A 23,811-nucleotide genomic window follows, 5' to 3' on the forward strand; every position below is an offset into this window, starting at 1 on the left:
GCACCCCGGCTTTTCCTCAAAGATCAGCCCCTTTGGGCACCTGGAAAGGGATTGTGGGGGTTTGCACAGAAGAGCTAGCGCTACTCTTGGCCAGCCACGTGAGGGAGCTCACAAAGTCAGGAGGAGTCGTCCCCACCCTGACCCCTCGGGTGTCCCTGCTCTTTGGGACTGCTCTGCACCGGGGAAACCTAGGGGCTGCCCAGTAACTCGGCTCGGCTCTACATTGGTTCTTACACCATGCTCAGCTGAACACCCGCCAGTCACGTATTAAGCAATGGGAGCTGCTAGCGAGATCCCCCATGATACGCAGGAGAGCATGTGTGCGCCTGGTGAAAGAACATAGCCGAGTACCTGCTCCACTCCCCCACCCCATGTACCAGCTCGTAAGAACCAGCCACAGCCTGAGGCCCTCACTGAGTTTTTACTTGGCACAACTCTCATCGCAGTCAGGGGAGCTCTGCCGGAGTCAAAAGGGGCTTGAGTAAGAGGACAGCAGTATTTAGCCTATTCACACCATCAGTTCTGCACCAGCCCCTTCCATCTGGGGATCTCCAAGCACTCGAGAGATTAACCGAGCCTCAGTATACCCCGACAAAGCCAGTATCACTGTCATAGAATATGAGGGTTAGAAGGGACCTCAGGAGGTCATCTAGTCCAACCCCCTGCTCAAAGCAGGACCAATCCCCAATTAAATCATCCCAGCCAGGGCTTTGTCAAGCCTGACCTTAAAAACTTCTAAGGAAGGAGATTCCACCACCTCCCTAGGGAACCCATTCCACTGCTTCCCCACCCTCCTAGTGAAAAAGTTTTTTCCTAATATCCAACCTAAACCTCCTCCACTGCAACTTGAGACCATTACTCCTTGTTCTGTCATCTGCTACCACTGAGAACAGTCTAGATCCATTCTCTCTGGAACCCCCTTTCAGGTAGTTGAAAGCAGCTATCAAATCCCCCCTCATTCTTCTCTTCCGCAAACTAAACAATCCCAGTTCCCTCAGCCTCTCCTCATAAATCACGTGTTCCAGTCCCCTAATCATTTTTGTTGCCCTCTGCTGGACGCTTTCCAATTTTTTCACATCCTTCTTGTAGGTTGGGGCCCAAAACTGGACACAGTACTCCAGATGAGGCCTCACCAATGTCGAATAGAGGGGAACAATCATGTCCCTCAATCTGCTGGCAATGCCCCTACTTATACATCCCAAAATGCCACTGGCCTTCTTAGCAACAACGGCACACTGTTGACTCATATCCAGCTTCTGGTCTACTGTAACCCCTCGGTCCTTTTCTGCAGAACTGCTGCCTAGCCATTCGGTCCCTAGTCTGTAGCGGTGCATGGGATTCTTCTGTCCTAAGAGCAGGACTCTGCACTTGTCCTTGTTGAACCTCATCAGATTTCTTTTGGCCCAATCCTCTAATTTGTCTAGGTCCCTCTGTATCCTATCCCTACCCTCCAACGTATCTATCACTCCTCCCAGTTTAGTGTCATCTGCAAACTTGCTGAGAGTGCAATCCACACCATCCTCCAGATCATTAATGAAGATACTGAAGAAAACAGGCCCAAGGACAGACCCTTGGGGCACTCCGCTTGATACCGGCTGCCAACTAGACATGGAGCCATTGATCACTGCCCGTTGAGCCCAACAATCTAGCCAGCTTTCTATCCACCTTATAGTCCATTCATCCAGCCCATACTTCTTTAACTTGCTGGCAAGAATACTGTGGGAGACGGTGTCAAAATCTTTGCTAAAGTCAAGGAACAACATGTTCACTGCTTTCCCCTCATCTACAGAGCCAGTTTTATCTCATCATAGAAGGCATTAGTCAGGCATGACTTGCCCTTGGCGAATCCATGCTGACTGTTCCTGATCACTTTCCTCTCCTCTAAGTGCTTCAGAATTGATTCCTTGAGGACCTACTCCATGATTTTTCCACGGACTGAGGTGAGGCTGACTGGCCTGTAGTTCCCAGAATCCTTCTTCTTCCCTTTTTTAAAGATGGGCACTACATTAGCCTTTTTCCAGTCGTCCGGGACCTCCCCCGATCGCCATGAGTTTTCAAAGATAATGGCCCCATTTTACAGGTGGGGAAATGGAGGTCCAGAAAGTGGGGGGATGGCCTTGCCCAAGGTCACACAGAACCGCAGGGTCTGATCAGTGCCCTGCAGGATACAAACTGCCTGCTGACTTCACTGGGATTAACTTGCATTTTGCAGGGGGTGAACTGGTCCCTTGGAGTCCTTATTGCTAACCCTGCTCACTAGCTCCCCAACAGCACCCCCAGAGTCAGAGGCACCTGTGGAGGCTGCTGGAGAGGTGGGACTGCAGCAGGCAGCTCCTGGGAGTGAATGAAAGCAGAAGAGCAGAGAGGGGTTTATCCCAAGGTCTTCCCACCCCTCTCGCTCTGCTGCAGAGAAGAGCCTGCCCACGCAGCTCCTCACCTGAGAGAGGCTTTGCCCATGGCTGGGAAAGGAGAGTGACAAGGAGACCTGGGGAGAGAGCGGCCAGGCTCTCCAGACAGGTGCCTTCCTCCCGCATGGCAGCAGGGGGCACAGGGAGCCTGGGCTCTGAGACAAGTGGCCGCAGCCAGCATGGAGTGGATGCACAAGCTGAAGAGAAAGCAGCAGGACTCCCTGCCAAGGTAAAGGAGGGGGTAGGTAAGGAGATGCAGGACTGGCCTTGAGATCGTGGTGTCTTGGGCTTTACATTAATGGCCCCAGTCTTTGCAGGTCAGCTACCCCATGAAGATTTCATCGGCACCAGCCAGCATTTGCCTCCTTCCATTCAACCGTGCTTGCCCTAGCCTCCTCAGGAGCGCAGGCCCCTCCCAACCCAACCCCAACCCCAGCATCCCAGTCTGCAACAAGGTCAGCTGCTTCCCAAGCACCCCCATGACCAGGGATGGCTCTGCAGCACTGCCTCAGTTTCCCTATTAAGCAGCCCTGATAAAGAAACTCCACACAGCCAGGTCAGTGCTGGACACATGGCTTGGCACTCCAAGAAAGTCACAAAATGAAGTTAACCCCTTCCAGGGTAACAGGAGTCCACTTAAAATGTCCCAACAAACAAAACATTCTATTGCCCTGCATGGGCTTTTCTTCAGCCCACCCTCTGGGCAGCATTCCCAGTTCCCTTCTGGGCCACCTCTCAGTCTCTCCTCTATTGAGGACTCAGTCTACAGGCTGGTTCCCCTGGATCACCTTCTCCTGAGCCCTGGCTCAGGACCTCTTACAGGAGTGAATGAGCAGACCAGCCTGCTACCCGCTTCCTGTAACTCCACCCCACATTGAGCTCACGCTCAGTCCTTTTATAAGAACCAAGTGTTTATTAAAGCACCAGCTGACCCCCTTTAGCCCCACCCTCTGAGGCTAATTAATTATGGCACAAGTGGGGCTAGCCCCATCTCCCCTTAAAGGGGCCAGTCACCCTGGGCCAGGAAGCTAAAGCAGGCACAGAGGGCCAGGACCTGAGGAGCAGCGACAGGCTAGGTCCCATCAGAGAGGCTCAGCATAAAGGCTGTGTCCCCATGTGGGGCTGAATGTTCTCATCTCTCCCTGAAGTCATTAGGCACCCAGGACATTCAGCACCTGGCAGGATCAGGCCCTGAGGTGGCGAAGGGAAAGCTTAAGCATCAGCCAGGGGAGATGAACAATTCTTGGTCTCCACCAGTGGCTGGCATCTCCTGCGTGAAAGGGTTAATTCCCAGTGCGACACATAGACGGTTACGCAGTGCCCTGCAGAAGGTCCTGAAAAGATGCCAAAATTGCTCGCTCGCTAGCGTGTTGGACTCCGAGCGCCCAGCCCCGTGGCCGATGGAGAAAAGCTCTTAGCAGCGACTCCTGCAGTCAGTGAAGCCTCTCAACGGAGTGTGAGGACAAAAGGCCATTTTTCCGGCTCAGTCTCATTCTCAAGTGGTGGCTCGGAATAGAGCCCTTAGGAGTTGCTTTAATGGCCTAATTTTCTTATTTCCCAGCCCCCCTCTCTTTGTGAGATAGTTACGAGTCTCTCCTGCTGAGAGTCACAAAAGGACCTTCGAGCATTGGCAACCGAACAAAACATTAGTGTCAGCAAATAATGTGATTTTAATAGTTCAATTCCAGTTTCATTATGTGCCAATTACTGCTGTGTGCCGGCCTGGGACCCTGCAGCCAGGCTCCCCGGCACCAATTTGTTTGTTTGCATTAGTGTAAAAAGGAGGCTTTAATATGCAGCGCTGAAGGAGCTGCTAATTCTAGCGTTTTGTGCCACTCACAACTCACTGCTCCCTCGCAGACAGGAGATGCTTCCTCCACCAGGCCCCAATCTGGCAAAGCCTTAGCCACCTGCAGTAGTTAAGCACATGTGCAAGTCCTGGGATCTCAGGGCCCACGGTGTGTCTGGGCAAGGGAGAAAACAGGGCAAAGTCCTCTTGTATTTCCTGGGATCCCCTCTCTAGTGAGGAGTCCAAGTTCAGCTCACAGCACCAAAGGGATTTGAACACCCAGCCACAACGGTGGCTTTTCCTCTGAGGAAAAGCAAGAGCCCATTTTTGAGCCAAGTGTGAATATGTTTGCTGTATACTTCTGAAAATCCCTGACCCTCCTGTCCTGATGGAGAACTGGGGGGTTCTAACCATAAAATACAAATAACATAACACTCAACCCACCTTTAACTGTATTTAGCATTTTTCCTCTTCACAGCACTTTACAAACCCTAAGTCCCCCCCTGCCCCAAGGTAGGATTACCCCTGTTCTGCAGCTGGGGAAACTGAGGCACAAAGCACTGTCCGGCCTTGCCCAAGGCCACAGAGGGAGACCGTGCCAGGAGTTCCTGGTTCAGCCCACACCTCTCCCTCTGCGAGTGCCAGCTACACAATCTGCTGTTTCAGGATCTGAAAGCTCAGCACAGGGAAGCCCCACTGCTCTTTTCCCTCCCATTGCCCAGCTATCTCCTGCACAATCTGAGGAGTGAAGAGGGAAGCCTGGGGCGGCTGGCAGAGTAGGAGAGGGCTGACAGGGTATGAGCTCAGCTCACTGCACTGGGCTCTGGCAAGGACAAGGAGCTGAAAACCATCTGTTCCAAATCTACTCAGCCCATTGTAATGCGAAGGACAACCGTGAACACTAGCTACCAGGCTGCACCGTTCCCAGCTCCCGCTTCCTGTGCCAGCTCCTTTCCCCCTGATCTTCAGTCAGAACAACTGCACACAGCCTCCTGAGAAGACTCAGGACTGTCCTCTAGTCTCACTCGCTCAGGTCAGGAGTCAGGAGTAACTGCACGGAAAGCAATGAAGTGATGCTGGGGTAAAAGTAGCTGACATGAGATCAGACTCAGGCCCTCGGCTTTTCAGGTAGAGCCACCAGCCCAAGCCCCAGCACTCCAGCTCTGTTGTGTTATTTGTCACCTTGCACCAAAACTGCTTGTTGCAGTTCTGCGTCAGGCGTTATTCCGAGCGCTGGTGACAGAGGCAAGGGCTGGAAGGATGGCGTGGCTGGAGGAGCCAGTGACTTGATCCCGTGTCTCCAAAGCAGGATCAGGTTTGGGGGTCCCAAATAAATCTTTTAAAAGCCGCTCACTGAGCACTGGGCAGAGCATGCCACACTGCAATCCAGCAGACAGGAGGGAGCTGAGTACTTCCTTCTCTGGATCAGAGGTGAAATCCCCTCTGCATCCATTGTCCATGTCACTCACCACCTTGTTAAGAGCAGAGGGAGAGGCTGCTGCAGCTGCTGCTTGGAGATGAACGGTGCGACCACCACGGTGTATCAATCACGCACTGCCTGTGGCTGCAGTTTGTCACGGCTGTGAGCCGCATCTGCATCTGCCCAGCATGCTGCCCAACTCTCGGAGCTCGTACGAGGGGGGCCTGGAGGAATGGCTCACTTCGTACTTTGTGATTCCTCCCTCCTCTTCTCCCCCAGGGGGAGGTGGGGGTGTTTCCCAGTAGATCCACGGAGCCACAGATCTAACAGCCATTCCGCAGGAGTTCAGCTCTCATTGTGAGGGACATGGTATAAATACATAGACGGACAAAACTGGGGTCCTTGCCCCTCCCCTGCTCTGCCAGTGCCATGCCCCCAGGCATGCTCCCTGCTCAGATACGGGGAGACCCCCTGGAACGCAGCTCTGCGGCGGAGATCCCTCCATTCGTAGCCCAGCGGGCCGCAGAGCCACCCCAGCTCTGCTCTATTCTGTGGCTCCATCAGGGCCTGCGGGTCTGGCCCTTTGCCTTCCACCACCAAATAAATGGCCAGGAAAGAAAGTCACTCTATAACGTTACTGCTTTGGGACTGAACAACTGACCCGCATGTCCGGCCTAAGGGTGAGCAGGCCAGACGGGCTCAGAGCCGCCGGGGGCTGAACATAATCCATACGCTTAGTCATGCCTAGTGACCAGACCACGCACAGAGGTGATGGCGTCTGCTGCAGCCTCTGAGCCAACTGACCCTATTACAGTCAATGGCAAGACTCCCACTGACTGCAAAGGGGACAGGTGCTCAGGCTCATGCATGGGCTCTCTGGGTGCGGGAGGCTCTGAAGAAGCATTTGGACGGTCAGCCTCGGCCGTGTTCTGTGCTGGAGCGTTGTCTGGGGCTGAAGCTCCGGGGGCTGCTAGGCACCTTGCAGACCTTGCTGTGCATTTATACCAGCTGGCGCGTGGTGCTTGCTGTGCATTTGCAAGCACTGGGTGCTTCGTGTGCTGCCGGGCAGCCTGCAATAAGGACTGGGAATGAATAAAGATAATTCTGTTCTCCGGAGGGGGAAAGGGTGTCAGTCTGATAGCCAGCTGGCCTAGTGGTCAAGCAGTGGCTGCACAGATCTTTTCGGCCTGGTGCTTCTAGAGGGGGTCCTGGCTGGGTAGTATGTGGTGGGCCTCAATCTCCCTGAGTGTCCCTTCCACTCCCCTGAGGGGTCTGTCATGGGGTAGGTGCAGCAGAGCAAGGTAAGGGGACCCAGGACCACCCACCTCACCAGGTCCTGAACCAGGGCCCTAGTGGGGCCTTACAGTGTCTGGACCAGTTTTTGCCCAGCCCTGCAAATTATACTCCCCCCTGGTCGCTTTCTACCAGGCTGTGGCTCCCTCATTTGGGGCCTGGACAGAGATTTGGGGCCTGGACAGAGATCCACTTCATCTGCCTGGAGGACAATGTCCCATTCTTCACAGGCTCTTGTGAGTTTCCAACTCCCAAAGGGGAGGAGCAGCTGGGAGATCTGGATCACGGTGCTCACTGTAGGCTTAACAAAACTGTAATCCCTCCTCTCACAGCTCCAGGTGTCAGCCTGTAGCTCCTTCCCCTGGCCTGCCAGTACCCTTTCAATCTGTTCCTCCACCTGGAGCATGTCCTGCAGCTGCTCAGGGACAGGCCCCCCCTGCCTTGCCTCTGGGTTAGCGCCGTCTGTCGACTCCATCACTTTCTTCAACAATGGAACTTTACTGAGTGGTCAAACGTCAAGAACGAACGAACGAACGAACGAAAGAAAAAGAGCCAACCTCCCAGGCGATGCACTAGAAACCTCTCATGTAAACTGACGGACTGGAACTTTACAATTGGAAAGGCAGCAAACAAACATTTCTGTCCATTTCAATGCACACATGTAGCCCATTGTGGCCAGGCATATGCCAGCTGTGGTTGCCACAGGCCAGTGTATGTGACACCGGGGTTTTCTTTGCTGTCCCACCATGTGGAGCGGTCAGAATAAGGATGCAACCCATGATGCCACATGGAATGTCGGGGGGTGTAAGGACCTGCTACCAGGGAGTTCTCCAAGGACTGCAAAGGGTGGGGAGTCGGGGATGGCTGGACCTGTAGGCCAGCCAGGGTCTTCAGCATTTGGGTTTGCTGCCCGAGAAGACCTCTGATGTCCTGGTGCATCTGCATCTCCTTTCACTGCTGGGATTCCTGGGCCTTTCTCCTGTCTGCTCTTTTCTTCTCCATAACGTCTGCCATGGTGGCCCTCCAGGCCCTTTGTTTGTGGTCTGATGCAGGATCTCGCTGAACACATCCTCCTTAGTCGTCTTCTTGCTCCTCCTCTTTAGGGCCAGGCATTCTGTGGGTGTGGAGGGGGCACCCCTCAAGCCTGCAGCAGCTGATAAAAACTGACAGATGCGTCACAGGGAAATACAGTCACAAGGGAAAGGGGAAGAGAAGTTTTAAAACTCCCTTCCCTTGTTCTCAGACAAGCTTGTAATAAGACATGCCACTTATCGCCACTTCAGCTTTGGGTGGGGGAAAGGAACTTCGGCTGCATGAAACCATCAAATTTCAGCCCCTATTCCATGGGTAGGAGTACAGGGCCCTGGCACTGAATATTGGCGCTATTTTCCACAGGCGGTGGGGATTTTAGCTGATATCTCACTCTGAAGGATAACAAAAGCCCAGAGAGCTCAGCTGCTACTTGCGTCCCGAAGCCGGCCGGACCTAGAGGCCACTGCCTATTTACTGCAATCGTGCTAGCCAAACTCATGGCAGAGTGGCATGGGAAAGTGTCCTACTGGCTACCGCAGAGGAAGAAATAAGGCAGCTGTCCCTAGAAGCCTTCGCGTTATGATTGCAGAATATCTCCAGGAAAGTTTCATTGAGATCTCTTGGGAGGATACAAGGGCCATATGTGCACAAACAAACTGCTCCACGTGGCTCCCTAGCCTAACCCTGCAGGTGAATGAAAAGCACATGGCAGCTCGGCCTCTGTTTGTTGTGCTTCTGTCTCTTCTCACACATGAGTAAAACCGTGAGAAGTTGATTCCTGGGTCTTGTTAGCTTGGGAACAGGCCAGGCACCATCTTTAAATTTAAACACTGTAAGGAAAAATGCATGCAGTCATTTACCCTGGTCTCTTCCCCTTCATCAGTCTCATCTGTCCTCGGCTGGCGGGACTGGCTGGAGACTGGTGGAGTCTCGAACAGGTCTTGGCTCGTGACATGGCTGGACCGCCTGCCACGTCTCCCTCCTCCTGCTCCTCGCTGTTCCAGGCAGGGGTCTGTGTCTCAGGGTCTCGAGAGGTATCCACAATGGCCTGAAACCTGCTGGTGGGGTCTCTGCCGAGTATGGCCTGCAGCTCGCTGTAAAAGTGGCAGATCTGAGGCTCAGCATCAGATGGGTTGTTGGCCGCCCTGGCCCAGCGGTACACCTGCCTCAGTTCCTTTGCTGTCCTGTGGCACGGCTGCTGATCCTTGTCGGACCCCTTTTGCCTGCATCGCTGGTGCGAGCTGTTCATAGATGTCCATGTTTCTGCGGCTGGTCCGTCGCTCAGCCTCTTCTCCCCCGCACCCCGGGGCCGGGAGATCCAATACTCCTGTCTAGGCCAGGCAGGAGTGCGGCCGGGGCGCGGACCTGGCACGGGCAGTTGCATATGGCCAGGGAGTCCTGCTAAGTGTGCTCGCCACGCTGGACAATCAGGAAACGGCATTTCAAAAAGACTTGGGGGAGTTCTGGGGGTGGCGTCTACTCTCTGTGACCGCTGAGCAGTGGCGTTCACCATTGTGACCAGAGCCGTCACTGATGCAGGGAATGGGGCATTGTGGGACAGCTGTTGGAGGACTGCTAGGTCGACACAGGTCAAGCAGTGTCTACGCTCGCACTGTGAGGACCTCAGCAGGTTGGTCGGGGTTTGCTGCGTGGCCCTAATGGAGTGCGTAGGACAGCGGGTGACACGGTGTAGACATGGGCACAAGTACGTTGAGGGAAGGAGACTCATGTCGACCTGCGTAGCGTAGACCAGGCCTAACTAGCCCCAGCTCTCATGGCATCACAGAGGCTAGCGATGAAAAGGACCTAGCAGGTCATAACCCATCCAGGGCAGACTTGCTGTCTATGCTCCCCAGACAGACTCATCTCTTCGGGGCAGGGACCATGCCCATTTGTCTGCCCAGTGCGGCAGGGCACCCTGCTATCAATCCCTGCACACTAAGGAGTGAGAGGAGTGGATGGGATGGACAGATACACAGACAGACTCTCAGCCTCCGAGGCTGACCTCAGAGCTGGCCTGTGTGAAGGGACAAGTGCTGGAACAGCATGTGCTTTGTCCTTTGTGCTTTGGGGTGAGAGGGGCATAGGGAAGAGGTGTCAGCAGCTGCAGGGAGTGTGGGATTACCGTAGTGTCCACCAGCCTTGTTAGTCAGAGCCCAGGGCCCGCTGTACAAGGAGCTGTACAAACATAGTAAATTCATAATCCCTTGCACATAATCCCTTGCCTTTGTGGGGCTACGGAGGGCTGAGCCCTCAGGTGGGAGGATCCCAGCAGGGAGGAGAGGTAGCTGTCAAGTATTAGGAGGAGGGGTGAACAAAGCAAAGCCCCCAGCTGTGGGACTACACACAAGGCAGCGAAAGCACAGCCCACAATTGCAGTGATGTGAGCCACAGGCTTCCAGAAGCCCACTCAGCTGAAGCATTTCAGAGCTCTCTGCTCCCCTTGTCCTTAGGGCATAGGCAGTCTGGATCCACAGGGAGTCCCCCTCCCAGGTCTGTGCAAGGGAGCCCAGACACCAGTGACCTTATCCTCTTGATGTAATCAAACTCACTAATTGGGCTTGTCATTGCAATGACACTGCTGTCTGCAATGCACAATGGCCTGACATGCACACAACCCTATGGCAGTGTCTTCCCCTCCGTGCAGCCAGCAGCTGCTGTGCACAGTTCATTACTGGAACAAAGGGAGAGGGGAGGGATAAGAAAGCACAAAATATGCACATCTACTAATACAATCTCCAACTCTTCAAGGATTCAACAAGTGACCCTGCCTCCCTCCCTCCCCCGCCCTCTGTTTTCATTGCAGGGCACAATTATTCTCCCATCATTCTGTCAGTTCTATGGATCTCATTAAAACAAGATTTCATCTCCCATCAACTTGCGAGAATGAAATGCTGATTCTTATTTGTTATGCATTTGATCATACAGTTTATGTTTCAACTCAGAAAAATATTCTCTCTTGCACTGACAGGGCATGGCTAGGTTTTTATGAACCAAACACAGTGGCAGCTGCGTGAGAAATAAGAAATCAATTACAAAAAATCATTTAATTTTCAAAAACTGATGATCAAGCAGAAATCAACAGAGAAGGCTATTAGAGCTAATTACTGCCTTCTTCAGATTAAAAAAAATCCAAGGAACACCAGTGTAAAAATTCATAGAAAGGGTTTGGACAGCAGCTCTTCTCTGAAGAGTGTGTTGAAAGGCTTGGTTTATTGTCACAAGCACAGTTAGCCCTTCAATTGTTGGTGTGTCACGTTAAACCTCGCGCCTCCAGAATAAACCTGTTGAAATGCACATTCTCATTTGCAAGCATCACCCAGAGACAAGCCGCACAGCAAGTGGCCAGCTAAAGACCCTCATTATTAACCTTGTTCAGAGTGATATAAATAATCCAAAACAATACCAGCATCTCCTCCGCTCCTTTGCCAGCCAGCTCTGTCCTTAACTTGTTCCAATTACTGACTCCAATTTTCAAGTGTTGAAACCAAAAGAAAAAAAAAACAGCCTGGCCCCAGTTGTAACTAAATTCATTCATCATTATCCTGAGATGAAAAAACAAGAGAGACCCACTGATCTAAAAGTAATTGATACAGAGTACAATTTTCCTAAAAGGTAATGTGGGATATTATGCCGTAATCCTTTATTTAAACAAGGAGGAAATTGCTTTTCAGTTGCAGCCATTTTAATCCATTATACATCTTGCAAAGTGAAATAATTAGAAAGATCTCCATGTGGCACAGTCTGAATGATGTCACATCAATGCATTGATTAAAGGCTTGAAGGCCTTCCTTTCCCACCCACCCCCAACACTTCTTCCAATCCCAGGTGAGGACCCACAGCCACTGGCTGTTCCAGCTTATGCTCTGAAAAACACTGGATCACACCCTGAAAAGCCCAGTGCACTGCCAAGGAGAAACAGGTGGGACCCAAAAGAGACAACAGGGGAATTGGCTGATTTCAATACAAGTTGTTCTTTAATAGGCCCAGTTTATATCCAAGAAAATGGTGTGATTAGGGAATCAAAGGAATCCCTGCTTGTTTGAGTGGTTAGAGCAAAGGCCTGGCAAACAGGAGGGCCATGTGTTCCAAGGGGAATCCTGTGGCTAAAGACACAGGATTAGAAATCAGCCAATCTCCATTCCGTATCCAGCTCTGCCACAAACCCAGGCCATAACTATGCAACTGGATCCACCCAGGCAGACTCTTGCACCCAAACAGGGGTCCGCAGAAGTCAATGGGGCCCTGCTGGGGGCCATGTGAATCCAGTTTCAGAAATAGGGGCCTTGCTTTTCTGTATTATCGCAGCAAATCATTTCTCCTTGCTATCCCCCAGTTTAAATGGGGATAATGATAAGATCAGGATGCACATGGAGGCCTAATGAAATGTCTCCAAAGCGCACTGAGATCCTTGGATGGAAGGTGATATAGAAATGCCAAGTAGAGTTAATATTAATCATGCGGGCAGAGCCAGCGAATGACCTCTGAGCTATTGTGTGACCTCTGGGAAATCATGTGGCCCCGCTGTGCCTCGACCAAACCAGATGTGAAACTGGGTGGAAGCAGAACATGACCGGGCAAACAGATGCCACATCCAAGCCGAGCTTTTCTGAGCAAAGACATTACAAGACAGAGAGGAATGAATACCAAATGCAAATACATTGCGTGATGTGCACAGACTGGAGAAGGCTGTCCCCTTGGCATGTGCACATGCTCCTATTAACGCTAATGGGAGGCAGGCAAGCGTGTCAAGGGGAGAACAGTCCCCAAAGGACTTTCTTTCTCTTTGATATTTCTCCATTTAGAGAAGATAGTTTTGACCTTTTGCAAGCAAAGTGGGTAGGAATTTGTAAACTGAGAAATCTCATCAGCATGAGACACACGATGAAACACAGCCTGATCCAGGCTGCTAATGGTGTGCTGATTGCATCTGACTATCGCCAAACTGAGCATGGCTGTGCTTTACTGGCTAGGAAGAGCATTTAAGACTGGGCTGGAAATCTGCATGCAAGGAACTGTCCCTCTTCTGACCATTCATAATTATGGAGGCCCGGAACTGGTCCAATGTTAAGGCACATTTCCCAGCATTTGTACCCTCGCCTCCGGGTAGTCAGAATAGATTGCACATGTTCACTCTATGCAACTGATACCGTCTCTAGGGGATACCAAAAGAATGATTTTGCATGTTTATTGTGAATGGGCTGATTACAGTGGACTTTAATGGATTGCTACAGTAGCTTTAAATCAAGGTAACAGAAACACGAGTGCTCTATAGCAAGGACACATTATTAGGCATATGGGCAGATACAGTTTGCACCCACAAAACTTGCGCCTTCACTTTTACGCCAACAGTTCAGCTGCAGGACAAAGTGCAGCATTAGCAGCTCTAAGTACCCAACTGCAGATCAAGGCTTGTGCTGAAATTCATTTTGCAGGTGCCAAAAATGCAGGGGCAAATTCTGCAGGTGCAAATTGTTCTCACAGAAGTGAAGCTGGGCCTCAGGCTTGTAAGTACATTGACTGAATGTAAGTTGTGATACGCAAAAGGCCCCAGTCCAATAGGGCTAGGGCCAGGGCCAGGGCCAGGCCCCCACTGACAAAGAAGCTCAAGGAAAAGTCTTCTCTTCACATGCACAGTTAACACAGCAATAATTCAACCCCTGGAAACTGTCACATCCACCTGCACGGAATCCAGCCTCACTAATGAGTTTAGTAAACTGCATGTAACTGGTAATGGGCGTAAGTAACAAATCCCAAGCTTAGAAAGAGACTGATCTACAATTTGAGCCCAGCATGTCCAGGAGATCAGTTCTGAGAGCTACCACTTTAATTGGCTTAAAACCCTACCCCACCATAACAGATCAGGGGGTCGGATTATTTATAGAACCAGGAGCAAAAATAAATAAATAAATAAATAAATAAAAATTAACCAATGACTACAATGTAATTGTAGCTGAGCCATTCTCAAACTGTGACCCATGGAGCACTGGTGGGCCATGGTCCACTTGCTAACAGTCTGTAGACAGCTGGCTGGTCCCAAGGTGCCGGCTCTCCCCCACATCTCCAGCTGCTACAGCACATTAAAGACAGTTTTTACATAACAGATTTCCCTAATATCGCTTTTCCTTGTAAGCACTTGCTGCAGATGCCACGGGGCTGGGATCAGAATGGGTAGGAAGGCAGGTTTCAGAGTAGCAGCCGGTCTGTGCAGTCATGAATGAGAAGGGTTAGACAATCTCACTATTAAGATGCGTTCTATACTGCGGAAAAGTTTGAGAACCCTTATGCTACCTGATCATGGGAAGAGTAACAGACAAATGCCTCCACACAGATATGCTGGGACAAACAAGGCCACAGAAAACAGAAATACAAGGTGGGAATAGTGTCAAAACCTGATCCAAACTCCTCAGTTGCTAGTTGTATTTTTTTCAGAAATTTGTCAGTCTCCCCTTTCTCTCCCAGCATTAACGTCTCTACAAATCAGCTCTGTTGCAGAGGCCTAGCTCCTTCGCACTGTCTGCCTGTAGCTCTGTGACTCTGAAAGAGAGTGTTGCAGGCTGTCTGGGGTGGAGAAGAGAAAGGGAAGCTCAATAGCCTGGCCCTGGGAAAGAGGCATGCCAGTAAATGATCAGCTCAGAGCCCTGGAGAGCCAGTGGAGATGCAGGCAGTGGAGCTGACCTCTGGTGAGTGCCTGTCTGTGCTGTCTCTCATCCTGCTCACATGGACCTGGTCCCAGCTGTTTCGGTGGGGAGCAGAGGAATGAAATGCCAGAGGACTGGGATAAAGGAAGGGGAGAGGCTGGATGTGCGATGGCTCCAATGGTACCCCACTCCTGCACGTTCTGTGTGACACCACTGACTTCCATGGGTGTGGGCACGGAATGGGACCCTGATCTGAGCCAAAGACATCCAGCACCCTGCCAGATGCTCTCAGCACCTCACAGGATCAGGCCCTGCAGGGAACCAAGGCTGAGCTGTTCAGTTTCTGACTGAAGTGGTGAGTGGATTAGAATGGTGCAGCCCTTTAGCCGCGGACTGCTCGCTGTGGTCCCTTGTTACAGGGACCAGAAGGACACCACGTTCACCCCTTCCAGAGGGGCTAGCAGCTTGGCTGGCGTCCACACACATGCATTATAAACCGCAGGGGGGGAGGGGGGGGAGTTTGTTGGGTAGGGGTGATCCTGTCAGCTGTCTGGTGCCTTTTTATCTGGTACCTGTTTTCTCATGCCATGAAAAGGCTCCATAAATGTAATATTTCAAAACAGCCCCCAGCCCAGTGCTGCCTTCCCCATCACTGGGGTTTAGGTAAAGCACCCCCATGGCACATCAGTTACATTTAGCCCTCAAAGCCTGTCTCGGCCCAGGGCTTTCCCTTCCTCCCGGCTCCAGTTTGCCCAGGACTCTCCTCTCTTCCTGAATGGATGGAGCTCACCGGAGGGAGCTCATATAATAACCCCAAGACACACACCCAAGGGGAAGCAGCCCCAGTCTCCATCACCTTCCCCACTTCACGCTGGTCGTGTGCTTCAGCTCAGGGGACCAGACACCCTCTACTTGCAGCTCATGAACTGTTGATCTCAGGGATCTGATTACAGAAGAGACCCTTTCCTGCTCTATGACAGGCTTCAGAGTAACAGCCGTGTTAGTCTGTATTCGCAAACAGAACAGGAGGACTTGTGGCACCTTAGAGACTAACCCATTTATTTGAGCATGAGCTTTCGTGAGCTACAGCTCACTTCATCGGATGCATCACGAAAGCTCATGCTCTGATAAATGGGTTAGTCTCTAAGGTGCCACAAGTCCTCCTGTTCTTTTTCCTGCTCTAGCGCATCTGTTCCAGACAAGCAGCTGGGGCCACGTCCCACCCCGGGGCGGAGATCGGTGTAGCTGAGGACAGGACTGCCTCTAAAGCTTTGGAAATTAGAAGCATGAGATCTGGGGGTGAGGGCGTGGAGTAGGCAGGTCCTAGGGGAAGGTGGGTGATGGGCTGCTGGGCCTGAGGGGCAGGGAGGGGCCCTCACCCCAATTGCTGGCTGATGTCCAGCTGCAGAACTGTTCAAAGGACAAGTCCAAAGGCAGGCTGCACACTCCCCATCTGGACAGAGCAGGTGGTGGGGTCAGATCCCCCTCCCGGATCCTCAGGGAAATTCAGGCTACACCCAGCTCCCTTCCACTGCTCCCCAGAGCCTCTGGAGGGCTCCTACCCCCAGGCCTGGCTGCTGAGTTCCAGGGGCAGTGCAAGGTGTGTGGGGAGCAAGGCTGGGATAGACCCCTGTGTCCTGGACCCCCTTCCCCTGCCATTTCCAGAGGCAGGGTGGAGAAAGAGACTCGCTAAAGCCCCAGGCCTGGGTTGGGCTGGGCAGACCCCGACTGTGCTGCGGCTCTAGACACGGCTCCGGGGTTGTCCTAGGTGAATTCGCCGGGCCAAGGGGCAGATCCATCCATGCTCCCCCGGACTCCCCGCTCCCGGTTGAACTGGCCGAGCTGCCGCTGGAAGGGGAGCGGGAGCCCAGGCTCCCCTTCCACCCCCCAGCCTGCTCCGGCCCTGCCCCAGCGGAATTCCCCTGGCTCTGCAGGGGAGCGGGGCCCGGAGCCAGCCCCCCCCCGGGGCCCGGGGCCAGCCCCCCCCCGGGGGGCCCGCCCCTACCTCCAGACCTGTCCCAGCTGCAGGAGGTGGATGAGGGACTGCAGGATCCAGATGCAGAGGCGGCAGCAGCCCCGGGTCCGGGGGGCGCCGGGGGCCGGGGCCGGGGCCGGCGAGAGGCGCGCGGAGCCGGGCCGGCCGCCGTCCTTGGGGCCGCCGCTGTCCTTGGTGCTGGCGGCCGGCGCCGGCGGGGCGGCGGCCGGGGCGGCCCCGGGGGCGCGGGGCGCCGTGTGGTCGTACACGAACCAGCGGAAGCTGAGCAGCTGGACCACCAGCGAGGGCAGCAGCGCGAAGAGCAGCGTGAGGCCGAAGCACCAGCGCTGGCGTCGCAGGTAGTAATCGGCCGCCAGCCACAGGTCGCTGGCCCCGTCCGAGAAGAAGACGAGCAGCGCGCCCAGCACCCAGCAGCAGTCCAGCAGGCTGTAGGCGCGGGGCGCCGGCGGGGCGGCCGGCCCGGGCCCCGGCCCCGCGCCCCCGCGGCCCGCCCCGCCCGCCAGGCTGCCCCCGCCGCCGCCGCCCTCCGCGCCCGGCTCCATGCGCACGGCCGCGGCGGCCCCGGCTCCATCCGACTTCGCGGCCATGTTGGGGGAGAGGAGGAGAAAGGAGGGAGAGGGAGAGACTTCCGGAGGGAGGGCGGGCTGGGGCGGGGAGGGGGGGCTGGGAGGGAGGGGGGCTAGAGGAGGGGCGGGGGTGGAAGGGAGGGGGCTAGAGGAGGGGAGGACCCCGTGCTGGACGCCCCCTCTGCAAACCCACCTCCCCGCTTCGAGTTACCCCCCCCCACCCCCACGGCAGCAGCAGCCGGAGCCCGTCCGGATGGGGCCGCCGGGCGAGGAGGAGGCAGAGGCGGGCGGGGAAGAGCTGGGGTCCCGCCCCACTCGGGCGGGCGGTTATTCATTCATTCCTCCTGCATCCCCCCTTGCCCGCTCCTTCGTCCGCCTGCTTCCCCTCGCCCCACCGGTCCCGGGGCCGAGGGGCAGACGCTGTGGCAGGCTGGGGGCGCTCTCCCAGTTTGGGGGCTTCGCCCATCAGCGGACCAGAGCGCCCCGAGGCCTGCCCTGACCCCACCCAGGCTCACACGCGTGTTCAGGCCCGGTTGTCATGGCTTTTAAGCCTCACCCCACGGGCGCTGCATTTGCACGAACGCTTCCCCACCCCCTGCTCCTATCGACCGCAGATCGTCTCCATCCCTCCCCGGCGCGCAGGGAGCAGGGCGCTGCTAAGGGGAGCCGACGCTCCGAGGCCGCGGGCCCCTCTGGTCCAGGCTGGCAGGAGTCTGGGGCTCGAAGCCCTTGCCCGGCTCTCTGCGTCTCCCGCATACTTGTTGATGCCTCCTCGGATTACTCCGTTCGCAGCTCCCGCTCCTTGGGCGCTCGGGTCCCGCCCCGACCCCCTGCAGCCTGGGCAGGGCGCGCTGCGCCCCGCTAGACTCTACGCGTTCCCCCCAGGCCAGCCCCGGCTCAGTCTGCGAGCTACTGGGGGCGTCCCCGCTGCGGAGTGCGAGGCGTCGGCCTTGGCTCTGGGGAGCCGGGCGGGTCTGAGCCAGGCTGCTCCCAGGTCGTGAAGGGAAAGGACCGCTTGGGAAACCCCGGGGTCGGGGTGAGGGGACATTGCCCCTCCTGCGCTGTCAGGAAAGGGGCGCTGGGTTGGTACAGACTGCTCTGGGAGGAGCAGGGGAAGGGGCCAGGCCCGCTGTTCTCCAAGGGAAGGACTGAGACGACGCCAGAGGCCAGGGAAGAAGGAAGAGCAGCCCCATGCCCCATTTCTGCCCTTCAGCGGGGAAGCGAGGCTGAGGGCGGCCACCTCTGCTTTCCCCTTCGGGAGCAGGGGGCCAGGAGAAAGGGGCCCCACCTGGCAGGGGTGTGCGGAGCATCTCCGGGGGCAGACTCCCTTGCGCCTTCCTGTCGTCTCCCCAAGGAATCCACCGCCTCCCCGCGGTGTGCGCCTAGGGCGCACGGGTCTCCGCTCCACCCCCAGCTCGCTCCTTCTCTTGCTTCCCTCCCGTGGGCGGCCGGCTCCTCTCGGGACGCAGAGTTCTGGCCTGCGAGGCCGGCCGCTGGCGGAACCTCCGCTGGGCTGTTGGCAGGGCCGTGGCTGGCTCTGCTCCAGGTCCTGCCAGGAGCTCTGCGCGCCTGCTTTCCCCTCCCTTCCCCTTCCCTCCTCAGCCACCAGCTCACACTTCACGGGGCGTCGGGACGCAGCAACGTTCCCTGTCCTCTCACCCCGCTGCTGTAAAGGGCCCGCTCCTCAGAGGGGCCATTGGGCCTGTTTGGAGAGGTCCCAAGCTGCCAAACTGGGATGTAGCTCCAAGCTCCCCTCCAGCGCAGACGGTGGTGGGATCCCTTCTAGAAAGAAGGTCCGGATTCTGAAAGCTTTACTCCCCTCAAATAATACCTTACTCCCCCTAGATTCAAAGGGGCTAGTCATGCACCAGGTTCTGCTCAATTTGAGTAGACTATCAGTTCTAGTCCCTGTGCACCTCTCCAGCATGGGGGGAAAGGTTGACTGAGGGGGCCTGGTGAGGACCATCTCTCATGAGGGTTAGTGCACTGGCCAGCTACATGCCCCCTCCCAGAGGCAGCAAGTCAAGATGGGAAACCTTTCCAGGAATCTCACACTGGGGCCATGGCCACCCTAACCCCAAGTCTCCTATGGGGAGGTCCACGCTCAAATTCTTTGTCATGTTTTAATGTGCTAAATATGACTGTAGACAAAACATGGATGTTCCTTTCAATTTTTGTTTAACCCTTGGCTGAGAACCAATGTGGGGTACACATGTCTATACTGGAATTTACAATAGTTAGTTAACACCCCTAAAAATACAAGAATCCAGCTGGACACGTACCTTCTATGTTCATTTCCCTCCTGCACCACAGCCAGCAGCTTTCCTGGACTGAGAACAGAAAGCTCACCACGGCTATACTCCACCTCCTCATTTCTTCCCCAGTTTAAAGCCACGGGGGGATGTGAGAGGATCGCTGTAGATCATTTCCCTTCTGCACAGGGGTTTTATGGGGAGCCACGCACGGGCCTTTTGGCAGGGGAGGGAGGAGACAGTAGATGAAAGGAAACAGTGAGGGGCTCAGGTGACCTAATATTTTGGTTTGGAACGGAGCTGTTGGTTCATGCAAGTTAGGAGTGGAGGAGACAGCAGAAGCAGCAGGGCTGCCTGGGGGTGGGGTTTTAAATGAAAATACCTCCTTGATAAGGCCGCACTTAATGTGCCCCACTTAACGGGCCATATTGCAGAAACTGCAGGTTCTGCAATATTAGACTGTCACGGCAGGTTTCACAAGAGCCCCACTGTGTGCAGGGCTGACAGTGGAAGCCCCAGCCACCCTGGGGCTGAGAGGGAGCCCCCACTGTCAGCCCCCTGTTCCGGTTGTCATCCCCAGGCAGCCGACAGCAGAACATCACGGAAAAGTACCAATGGATTTTATTACCATAAGGTCCATTATTACTTTTCCACAATTTTCCATGGCTTGTCTGCCACTCAACCGCAATGTTTTACAATCATCCCACAATTCAAGTAGGGCCTGATTCATTGCTGTCAAAGGTGGACATGCTCACAACTTAGCTGGTGCCTGCAGGCAGGAGCCTTTGAGGTAGTTGTGGCACTTTTTAGGGTTACCCCAAGGTGTCCAGGGTGAATCACTACCACCAGCTTACAAGGAGAGAGCCTTGTCTGTGCCCACCTGGGGAAGCCCGCCTGCCCTCCCTCCCTCCCTCCCAGCTGGTGACAAGACAAGCTCTCTCCGCAGGCCCTGCTCATTCCCAGTGCAAGCTAGGAATTTACACTCTCCACTTGGTTACACTCAAGTGCCCAGTCCCCTATCTTCCTGATACCTGCAATGCACACCGATCCGCTGCTTCCAGGGAAGCAGTGAACTGAGGTGAAACCAGGGAACTGAGGTGCAACACTCTCCTTAGTGCAAGGCACGGAGACTTGTCTACAGCAAAACCAATTTGAAGTTTATTCAACAGAGCTTGAGATAGATTTTCAAATAAAAGATAGTGTAAGTTTGGAAACATAAGGTCACAAGTAAAGGAAAACATAAACTGCACCCTATAGCCTATCCTTCCTTTCCTGTCTAATAAGGTATTTCTCAACCATGGTCAGTTCTTCTCCGGTCCAGAAAGCTGAGATCCGCCTGTCATGAGAGAACACAGCTGGTAGAGTCTCTTCTCTGTAATGGATAAAATGTTGTTGTCTTTTCCTCTTCTTTTATACAGTCACAGACTCTGTCTCTTACCCAGGGGGTCCCCTATTCAGAGACTTTTCTTGGGGTTCATTTGTCTTTGTAAATCCACAACTCTGCACCAGGTCCAGAGAGCAAATGCAGGACTGGCTCCATGCATGTCCATTGTTCTCAGTGGTGATTGAGTTAGCCTTGAGACCTCAAGGTGACAAGTTTCACACCAACAACTTTGAAAGCCAGTATCCACTATGTTACATAACTCAAAAATTATTTCCCATACAAACATCATGCAATAACCACTCCATCAGCTAGTTCGTAGCTTTCGGCAGAGACCATCCGACACCCCCCCTTCAGGATGGCAGGACACAGGGGTAACACACCTGGCTGGGTCAGCCTGGGGATGTGTGTGTTACAGGAGTGCCTTTCCAACAGGAGTGGCAGCACCAAGCCGAGGAGTTCGTGTCAGTAGCTGGTGAGGAGATGGAGGGTATTTCCCGGGAGGGTCAGGAGCTATCAATGTCCTCAGTGTGAAAGTGCTCATACTGCATGTCAGGCGTACGACGCTCTTTGTGACGAGTCTACGACAGAGCTCATTCTCCATTTCCCCTCCACACAAGCTGTAACACAGGGATTCTCACACAGACTGGTTGCCCCATTCCCCATCGCATAGGTGGCTGCGTTTTAGGGATGTGAGAATGATCCCAAGGTATGTAGTTTAATACTCGCTTTGGGATCCTGTAGAATAAAAGGGTCTATATACATACGACAGCGCTGTTAGATTAATAGTCAACATGCCACGGACTGACACGCATGCATCCATGGGAAGTGCCCCAGGGTGTGCAGGGAGTTTGTTGGGCCTCTGAGCCTGGATGTAAATGGAGGAGGATAGGCATTCAAGAGGGTGCTCACCAGAGGTACGAATGCACTGGCCGTGTATGTATCATCAGTGTGAGTGAATACCCACAAGGGGTTTATTAGAACAAAGCTCTAGCAAAAGGGCTTTGGTCTCATGAAGAAGTTGCGTGCACAGAGAAGGAATCCTCACTCCCGTCCCCCGGTTCAGAACAGGGTCAAGTCACCCACATAGCTAGCACTACTGCGAGCAAATAAGGCCTGCTGCTGCTCCTTGGCATGGGTTTTAGGCCCTCCTGATCTATGTTGTGCATAGATCCACAGGCTGCAACCCTGTTTGCGAGTGACATCACTCACTCTGAGCAGCTGCTGTGTGGATTTAACAGCAAAAATGCACAGTTCTCGCTGCACCTTACCTTTCAGATTTGTCCTGGTGTCTCTGTCTGCTGAGAAGCTGAATGTGCAAACGGTTGCTGGCCCTGAGTGGGTGTTGAGGGACATGGGGAGTGGGAGTGCCCTTAATGGGAGTGGACCAGACATTCTGATTAACTTTTAAAACTCTTTCTTGCACAACACCACAGAATGAGATCAGTTTAAACCATTACTATCTCTGGATCAGACTCCTACTCCATGAAATCAATGAAACGATTTGTGGAGTAACATGCTACTCAGTGTGAGTAAGAGTGGCGGAATCAGGCCCGGTGTGAGGTTTTGAGTGCTGCATACATTAGCATGGATAATGTGACTTTAATCCCTAACCTTGAGAAGCTCCTGACAGATCCTTTCGACAAACTACTGACTGGGGGAGGGGACTCTTCTCTGACTGAAAATCATTCCTCAGCCAAAAGAAAGGAGCCTTTGCACCAGCTGGTCTTTTCAAGAGCGTTGGCTCCTTCAGAGGAATGGCTCCACTTGCTCTGACTCTCCTTGAGAACCTCATTGATATGCTGAGAGAAGCGCTCGCTGATGCAGCCAGTCAGAGGCACTTGGAGGTGCACCTGTGCAATTTGGGCTCCCAGCCCTACCAGGCTCATCGTTCCCTTGGAGATGCTGGAAAGGCAGAGATTTGCACCTTATTTTCTGAGCATTGCTTACAAGCAGAGGAAATGATTGCTCCTTTTATGCATTTCTAATGCTGCAGGCAGGCCTGGGCTTAAACTAATGATGCCAGCTCTGGCCACACTGAGACCCTGTGCAAAAAAATTCTCTGAACCTTTTGTTTCAGACACACTGCCAAGTTTGATTATCAGGATTTAAATAGACACAGCACAGCACAAATTCCTGCTGTAATGTTCTCTTATACAGCTACTGCAGCATGGCTCTCAAAGCCCATCAAAACTGTCAGAACTCTGGCTGACATGGTAAATGCCTGGCTTGTAGAAGTGGTGTTAAAATGGGCAACATGAATTTATCCCCGTACATAAGGCAAAGCTCATGATCGGTATTACTATCTCTAGAAAAAACTCTATTATCATCTAGCTTCTTTTAAAACAGAGTGCCAATTTCAGTCAGGATGATAGAGTTAGGGGGTCTTAATATGTGCTGCTCAGAGAAGCAAGGACAAAGGGAGCCTATGCATGTCTACAAGCACTTGTGAGGTAACAGCATAAAAGAGGAAGGGATTATCCAAAGTAGGTAACATGTAGATCATGGGCAGGTAATGGCTTCAAATCAGAGAAAGGGACAGTGAATCTTCAATACTGTGTGTAGATGTGGTCACCCCATCTCAAAACAGATATATTGGAATTGGACAAGGTTCAGAAAAGGGCAACAAAAAAGGATTAGGGGGATGGAACGGCTTCCATATGAGAAGTGATGAATAAGACTGGGACTTGTCAGCTTCGAAAAGAGATGACTAAGGGGAGATATGATAGAGGTCTATAAAATCATGACTGGTGTGGAGAAAGTAAATAAGGAAGTGTTATTTACTCCTTCTCATAACACAAGAACTAGGGGCCACCCAATGAAATTAATAGGCAGCAGGTTTAAAACAAACAAAAGGAAGTATTTTTTCACACAACACACAGTCAACCTGTGGAACTCCTTGCCATAGGACATTGTGAAGGCCAAGAGTATAACAGTATTCAAAAAGAACTAGATAAATTCATGGAGGATAGACCCATCAATGACTATTAGTCAGGATGGAGAGGGATGGTGTCCCTAGCCTCTGTTTGCCAG

The 23,811-nt window shown here is 53.4% G+C and overlaps 1 protein-coding gene across 1 annotated transcript in view; it reads right to left on the reverse strand.

The window, feature by feature from the left end:
• The window catches only part of XKR7 (XK related 7), a gene marked incomplete at its 5' end in the record, with an annotated part of 33,958 nt that extends 16,792 nt beyond the window's left edge, over positions 1–17,166 (reverse strand). Inside the window, one exon of the mRNA XM_084645997.1 lies at positions 16,589–17,166. Within this exon, the coding sequence (XP_084502123.1) occupies positions 16,589–17,166 (578 nt within the window). The remainder of the gene's footprint in view (positions 1–16,588) is intronic.
• Positions 17,167–23,811: the final 6,645 nt, after the last annotated feature.

The sequence above is a fragment of the Lepidochelys olivacea genome, assembly GCF_965140295.1.
Source record: "Lepidochelys olivacea isolate rLepOli2 genome assembly, chromosome: 13".
NCBI classification, from domain to species: domain Eukaryota; kingdom Metazoa; phylum Chordata; order Testudines; family Cheloniidae; genus Lepidochelys; species Lepidochelys olivacea.